This window comes from Monoraphidium neglectum (genome assembly GCF_000611645.1).
Source record: "Monoraphidium neglectum strain SAG 48.87 unplaced genomic scaffold scaffold00648, whole genome shotgun sequence".
Taxonomy (NCBI): domain Eukaryota; kingdom Viridiplantae; phylum Chlorophyta; class Chlorophyceae; order Sphaeropleales; family Selenastraceae; genus Monoraphidium; species Monoraphidium neglectum.
Window position 1 is genome coordinate 16814 of NW_014012980.1, and position 7452 is coordinate 24265.

General features: G+C 59.8%; 2 protein-coding genes across 2 annotated transcripts in view; both read right to left on the reverse strand.

The window, feature by feature from the left end:
- MNEG_4602 (lipoyl(octanoyl) transferase) overlaps positions 1–329 on the reverse strand; it is a gene marked incomplete at both ends in the record, with an annotated part of 1439 nt that extends 1110 nt beyond the window's left edge. The window contains one exon of the mRNA XM_014046923.1: positions 186–329. Coding sequence (XP_013902377.1) covers positions 186–329 — 144 coding nt within the window. The remainder of the gene's footprint in view (positions 1–185) is intronic.
- Positions 330–5960: 5631 nt separating this feature from the next.
- On the reverse strand, positions 5961–6649 carry MNEG_4603 (Octanoyltransferase; the record flags this gene model as incomplete). Its single annotated transcript, XM_014046924.1, has 3 exons — positions 5961–6065; positions 6233–6295; positions 6506–6649. 3 exons carry the CDS (start codon positions 6647–6649, stop codon positions 5961–5963), a joined length of 312 nt encoding a protein of 103 aa, XP_013902378.1.
- Between the last annotated feature and the right edge of the window lie 803 nt (positions 6650–7452).

The window sequence follows — 7452 nt, forward strand, 5'->3', positions numbered from 1 at the left end:
GGTGGTGGTGGTTGAGGCAGCGGCTCACGGCAGCATCCGCGGCTGCCGCCCATTGATCCTGCATACCCGGCATTCTGATGATGTGCGCGGGTGGTTCGCATGGTTTCGTATGCTGCAGGCGGCGAGGACACATCCCCCCCATGGCGCAGCAGCGCTGCTCTGGCCCTTGTTGCCGCAGGGCGCACCTGGAGCAGCAGCAGTGTATCAGGCACCGCACCCTCCCGCCGCAGGTCTGCCAGCCGCTCCTGCAGCCTCAGGGCCGCGCCATAGCCCACCAGCCCAGCTGTGAGGTCCACCACGGCGAGCACTGGACGCGCAGCACCGGCCATGGCTGGGCTACCGGCCAGCCGCCCGCCGCAGCAGTGAGCAGCAGGGCGGCGGAGCGCAGTGGGGCAGCCAGGCGCGATGCCAGCGGCCTGGCCGCCCCTGCGGCGTGTTGCCGCCCAGCCGCAATTGCTATGCGCGTGTCACGTTTCTGTGATCCAATTTTTTTCTCAATATGCTATATCCCAGGCGCGTAGCGTCAACGCTGCAGCTTGCTGACAATATGAAAATTTGATCTGCCCTGGCAGTACTGTAGGCTGTGCACTGCTCAGGACCTTGCAGTGAGGCCTTTATGATACTGACGGCCTAGGAGCGGACAACGCGCTCACGCATAGAGCTGCGCGCCCTCGAATCTGCGAGAAGCTCATCCTGGCCTTCTCGGCTCACCCTGCCTACGTCTTGCGCTGCAGCCTTTTCGGGAGGAGGCTGAGGCGTCCAGTTGCTGGGAGGTGCGTGCGCTGACTGGGGGCCATGCTTGGATGCTTGGCACAGCTGGCACACCACCTAAAGCGCCAGCTGCTGCCGGCTGCGCTCAGTGCCTGCTAACAGGCGCAGTGCTGCCCTTCGCCTGATGCTGGCTTCATCTTCATGCTGGTTTATACATTGCCAGGTCAAGCGTACAGGCATTGCGTGCTGCTGCCACACAAAGCTCTCACAATCGCCGATGCAGCGTGCGCAGGCACTGGTCCCCATGGATGCGCGGACTGTACGGCAGCAGCTGTGGCAGGCATTGCCTGAGTTGTTCCCAGGCGTTGACAACGCCGAGTTTCGCAGTGATGCGTTCGAAGTAATCTTCCAGAGGCCCGAGGAGTGGTCTGCTGGTGTGCTGGGCATGCCTGTGGACGACCGCAAGGCGGCCATCAAGTCAGCTGTCCGGGGTGGGCGGGCCGCTTGTGATACGCTGACGCGGTGCAGCAACTGCACAGTGTGTGTCATGTATTTAAAAGTCCTTGAGGGTGCTAAGTGGCAGCTGGAGGTGGTTCCAGTGGTGTCGCTGTGGTGCCCAGAGGGTGCCACGTGTTGGCAAAAGGTTGACAGCCGACACAGCTCTTATGCCGTTGCTGCCGTTCACCTCTTCCCCATGCCGCTCTCCATGCATGCTATGTACTACAACCTGCTGGCTCCTTCGCATGGTAACCTCGAACCCGTCACTGCTGTCTGTGCACTGCAGGTGAGGCGTACAGCTTGCAATCAACCATATAGCTTGCTGGCTCTGCTACGCATGCAGCCTGCTTTCCAGGCTGCCCTGTGAAGTGCAGCCTGTGAGTGCGCCTCATTTACGCCGTGTGAATGCCCGTGCTGACATCGCCCGCACACCTGCTGCTCTGCGTCCCCGCCCGTTCCGTCTTGTTTCATTCACCTGCTGGCTTTCCTCTCAACTGACATGCCCCTTTAATTCGCATCTTCTCCTCACGGTTTGTGCCTGGGCCTCTGCAAATATCCACAGCAGCAGGTGAGATCCTGCCAAGGATTTGCGATGTTGTTGGGGGCAAGCCTGCAGACCCTGTGTCCCCAGTTGTTGCTTGTGGAGCAGCAGTGATGAAAAAGTTCCATGCAGCAGCAGTCCCAGTTGTCTATAGCAACCGCATGCACCACCATGTGCAAGATGCCAGCTACCAATTGGCCCCTTGCAATTGCGGGGCGCTGCATGCATCCAGTCAGCGAGCAAACTAGCCAGTCATTTGCTGATCCTCTTGTGCAACAAGCAGGGGCATGACACTTCACCGGGGCCAGCTCACAGCAGGCGTGCGGAGCACTGCATATGTAGCATGCTCGGGTCAGCAGGCAGCTCTGCAGCCTCTCAATTTTGCTGCATGCCTCGTGTCATGCCCACAAGCCTGCTTGACCTTCCGTTTGCCGCCTTCTTTCTACCTTCCATGGCTCCCGTCTGGGCTTTCTCCATCGTTTCACATCAGCAGCAGCAGCAGCAGCAGGTGGGTCACGTGTGGTTTTGCTATGGTGCTTGTGGCAATTCTGCCAACCTGCATCACCGGGTAGTTGCTTATGGTGCAGCCATGGACTAATTCCTGGTTGCGGTTCATGCGGGTGGTTCGCACACATGTCGTATGCAGGGCGCTGACACTAGCACATAAGAGCCTCAAAACTCTGCCGTGGAATTATGCATAACCCATCTGCGCAACCCAACATGCTTTGTATAACCATTCAAGTAGCACAGAGTCCTGCAGCACCAGCTGCAGAGGTCCAAAGTGCTCTTGCGCCTTGTGCATTGCAACAAATGCCACTGTATGGGGCTTGCGCTGAGCATGCGGCCCCTGGCATTCGGGGTAGGGGAGTCCTGCCTGTCTCCGCATGGGTTTCCAGGCGATGCTGGAGGCAGGGAGTAGCCAGTGTGTCTGCAGCTCAGCCAGCTGGTGCAGGCATGTGTCGCAGTGGTTTTGGCACGTTGCATGCTTTGTGGCTGTGCCCAACGTGCCCAATAATTTCGACGGGAAAGCCCTTGACAACTCTGATCATGTGGTGCTGCTGCCCTCCCCTTCCCCCCCTCCTCCTATTTCCCCTGCCCTGCACACATGCTGCGTCCCACACACTACCTGCTGGCTTCCTTCACGGTGCTCATCTTACGTCCGTTGCCGCCCACCATCTTGTCCTTCCAGGCACTGGCGAGGGATCATCAGGTGCGCTTTGTGTGCATCTTACAATCCAAATTAACTGACTGGCTGGCTGGCTGGGGGTCGTGTATCATGGGATTGGCCACAGCAACTGTTGCTGGTCTTGGTGGCGGGGAACACTGGGCAGCGCCCTTTGTTGAAGTACCAGCTGCACCTTGCAACTGTGATATGGCGACAACGCAGTGCGCCCCTCGCAGCAAGCACGCACGTTTTGTACTCAGCTTGCCTCGTTGGCATCACTTGAATGCCTGCCGGTGCTGACCCCACCTGCAATTGGCACTCGTGCCTGGCCCATCTCGCCCCTTGCATCTGCTGGCTTTGCTTACACCCTTCCCTTCCGTTTTATCGCATCTGTTCTCATGGCTTGTGCCCGGTGCTCTGCGAAGGATCCACAACAGAAGGTGAGTTGCTGCAGGGTTGTGTCATGTTGCTTGGAGCAATTCTGCTGACCCTGCACCCCCAGCTGCTCCTGGTGGAGCAGACGTGTAATTGGCAGCAGTGCCAGCTGCCAATGGTAACCGCACGCACCAGCATGCCGGGTACCACTATTCAGCCTTCAATTGCACTGCCTTCCATGCATCCAGTCAGTGTACATACTGGGGCCAAGCCAGATATGCACAGGTGCTCTGAGCATGCAGCACACGTTGCATCGCAGGTGCAGCAACTGTACGTGGGACCTTGGCCAGCGCGTCGTGATCCATCTTGCTTATTGAATATTATGGCTGGCGTCCTTCCTCACACCAGACCTGTCACACCCTATGCCCTACCCCTTGGACTGCAGGCGGCACGTCAGGGCTGGTTGAGAGCAACACATTCAATGCGGGCATGCAAGAACTCAAGACCAAACTGGAAGTGCTGGAGGAGCAGAGTGCGGCTCTTGTATGGAGGATCGATACCCTGCAAGAAGGTGTGTGTGTCACATGCCAGCCTTCAACACATATTTCCCGTGAAGCCTCTCGGGATGGAGCGTTGCAATCTTGCAATAATGGCACGCTGACAAGCTTGCCTGAACATTTAAAACGACCTTTGAACGTGCATTCTGTCCATCTGTATTCTGTCCATTGCAGAACGTGCACGCCAGTCGGGGTCCCATCTGAAGGTCTCCTGACTGGCTGCAGGCATGGTACCAACGAAGCAAGCGGCTGTCGCCCTCCTCGTCATCTACATGGGTCTGGTGGTGCTCACTGGTTACCTGAGTTCCCTGGACAATGGAGGCAAGTGGAGCCTTGGGCCCATGGTGACCATGGGCCCATGGTGACCATGGGCGCAATCAGCGCGCTGCACGCCGTGCCTGTGGCGGCGGTGTGGCTGCCTAACCCCTGGCCACAAAGGGTTTCTACCTTCATGAACACGTTGGCTGTCGTAAGTGCGCAGCAGGCATAGTTCAGATAGCGCACCAAATTGTCAGTTCGTCGCATGCCAAACTGTGTCGCGGCATGCAGGGTGTGCTCATATGCCCTGTTGTAATGCTGGAAGAGGCGAGGCAGCAAGGCAGCAGTGAGGCGCTGGAGGCGGCGAGGGAGCATAGGGTGCCGAGGGAGCTAGCATCTGTGTTTGATGTTCGGTTGTACTTGTTGGTTATGTACATTGTTTTGTGCCACTTGTTTTCATACTGGAGAAACAAGCAGACTGGTTCGTTTGAGTATAGCTTTTGAGGTTTGGTTGCTTGTCTCGGAGTTGGCTGCTTGTTCTTGAGCTTGTCCCTTACAATAATGTGCCTGAGCAAGCGCTGCCTTTCTTCAGACGACAGGTCTTCAGGAAGCGTCGGTTGAGCAGAGAAACACCCCTCACACAGTTGGACGAACGTGCAAAGAACACCATCAAACAGGATGGTCCTATTTTCGCCATGATGCATGCATGGATGCATGTATGGGTGCACAGATGCATGCATGGGTGCACAGATCGCATGGGTGCAGATGCATGCATGCATGGGTGCACAGATGCATGCATGGATGCAGCACGCCGTATGCGTGTTTGGAACAACCACATGCATGCATGGAAAAGCCTCATGCACTAGGCTTTCTCCATGCATGCGCAAGCGGGAATGCATGACAGGTGCAGGGAGAGTGTGTGAAGTGCTGGCAGGGCACGGCAGCAGGGGCATGCGGGTGGGAGGTATGAGGCAGGTAATAGCAGACAATTTGAGTCAGCAGGGATGGCTTCCAGAAAAACTACGTAGGCAGAGGAACATCATAGGCCCTCTGATGTGTCCCCCGGGCATCTTGGAGGAAGCAGGACAGCAACTAGAGGCTATTGGGCGCACGGCGAGGATTGTTTGCACGGCTGCAGTCGGGGAGTTGCGGAGGTGGTGGATAGGTTTGAACACGCAATCCTGCACACAGCTCGCATCTTGTGGAAAGAGCAAGGCGGGAAGTAACCAGGCAGGAAGTTCAACACACCACCCGCGCCGCAGGCTGCAGCGCTGCGGCGCCACGCACCTCAGCAGACGCCACAGCCCCGCGCCCAGCACCTGATCGCATGCCGTCTGTTCCGCTGCCCTCTTGCTGCGCTGTGCCGACAGCCCGTCTGCTGCCCGGGGCGCCATCCGCCGCGCCGCTGCTGCCCCTCACCACCAAAGGCGCCTCCAGCCGTGTCAGGCTGCCCGCCCGTATTGCAAAGCCGCGACCTGGTGCGCCGATGAATGGGGCCTGGCGCACGCCGATGCTGCGCTGGGCGGTGCCTGCACCTGCCGCGACAACAGCTGCCGCACCACCAGGGGTGCAACCACCAGGGGCGACAGCTCAAACACCTGCTGCAGGCGCCACGCCGTCTCCGCTGCTGCCGTATTGCTGCGCTGCGAGCCACCCGCCGCGCTGCTGCAGCCTCTCACCACCATCGGCGCCGCCAGCAGTGCCGAGCTGCGTGCGCCTGCCGCAGCTGACCGCATCGCGTCAAGGGCACCTTCACCATCACTGCCGGAGCCGCTCGCCTGCAACGCATCGCCGACAAAGGTCTGCAGGCCGTCGGCTACCGCAGCGTCGTCACTGCTGTATGTGCGCAGCGTCGTCACTGCGCCAGCACAGGGTAGGCCACCAGCTGGCCGGGGCCGTGGTCGATGGTCTCGCCGCCGCGCGGCACGTGCGCCACGGCAGCGCCCCGGGACGTCACGGCCTGGGGTGGGTGGATGGGGCGGGGCCGGTGAAATGGTGGGTCGGTCGGGCGGGCAGCTCGCGGTGTCGCCACTGCAACTGGACGCTGGCCGGCAGCATGCGGGGCACACCCGCACGGCCAGGCCCTGTGGCTGAGGTGGCCATCCACACGGGGCAGGTGGCGCGCACCTCTACGCCATTGCGGAAGTCGGCCAGGCTGCCGCGCTTGCCCACTGTGTAGACAGGCTCGTGCTGCATGCGGAGGGGCCACATCAGCCAGCAGCAGCGGCGCGAGGGGGTGGGGGCAGCGGCTCACTGCAGCATCCTCGGCTGCAGAACAGAAATCCGCAGACCCGCCAATCCAAGGATTTGTGCAGCCGGTTCGTTTGGAACCGGCGTAAGTGGGCAGCGAAATGTCCCCTAGAGCAGCAACTTTGTGCTGTCCCTCACGCGCCACCGCACCTGGAGCAGCAGCAGCGTATCAGGCACCGCACCCTCCCGCCGCAGGTCTGCCAGACGCTCCTGCAGCCTCAGGGCTGCGCCGTAGCCCACCAGCCCAGCTGTGAGGTCAACCACGGCGAGCACTGGGCGCGCAGCACTGGCCATGGCTGGGCTACTGGCTAGCCGCCCGCCGCAGCAGTGAGCAGCAGAGCGGCGGAGCGCAGTGGGGCAGCCAGGTGCGATGCCAGCGGCCTGGCCGCCCCTGCCGCGTGTTGCCGCCCAGCCGCGATTGCTATGCGTGTGTCACGTTTCCATATTTCAACTACTCTTCATACATGCTGATTTCCAGGCGCGTAGCGTTGGCACTGCAGCTTGCTAACAACAAGAAACTTTAATCTGCGACTGCCCGGTATCGATGTGGCGCCGTATGGTACATTCAGAGAATTTAATGGTTGGAAACGAACATGTACTGCCGCAACATGCTGGGGACGATATTGGATGCTGCCTTGCGCCCCCGCTGACCGAAACTCTTGCCCCTCGAGCTGCTGAGCAGGAGAGCAGTCCCGGCATGTGCAAGTGCCACTTGCTGAACTACAAAGTTATCTGCAACCATCACCAGCAAAGGGTTCGTGCGGCGCTTACAGTGGTCACATGCATGCAGCAGGAACCTGGCGCATGGTTCACGCACGCAACACCCTACGTCACGCAAGGCAAACACTGCAACCAGACGAAAAACTGTTCTAAGCACAAGTGCGGAGCAGGCGGGACATCAAAACTTGTAGTTGTCGTCGTAAGCCTGTGATTCAAGGTGGTAGGGATGGAGAGGCAGCACCGGGACAAGGTGAGCGTGCTGTGTGGTTTCACAGCCGGACAAGTGATGGGCCGTACGCAGGGGTCGTCATCTCCCACAAAGCGCGCGCAGCCTGACCCTGCGCTGACCCCAGCCTCCCCACCCGCCCGCCCTACGT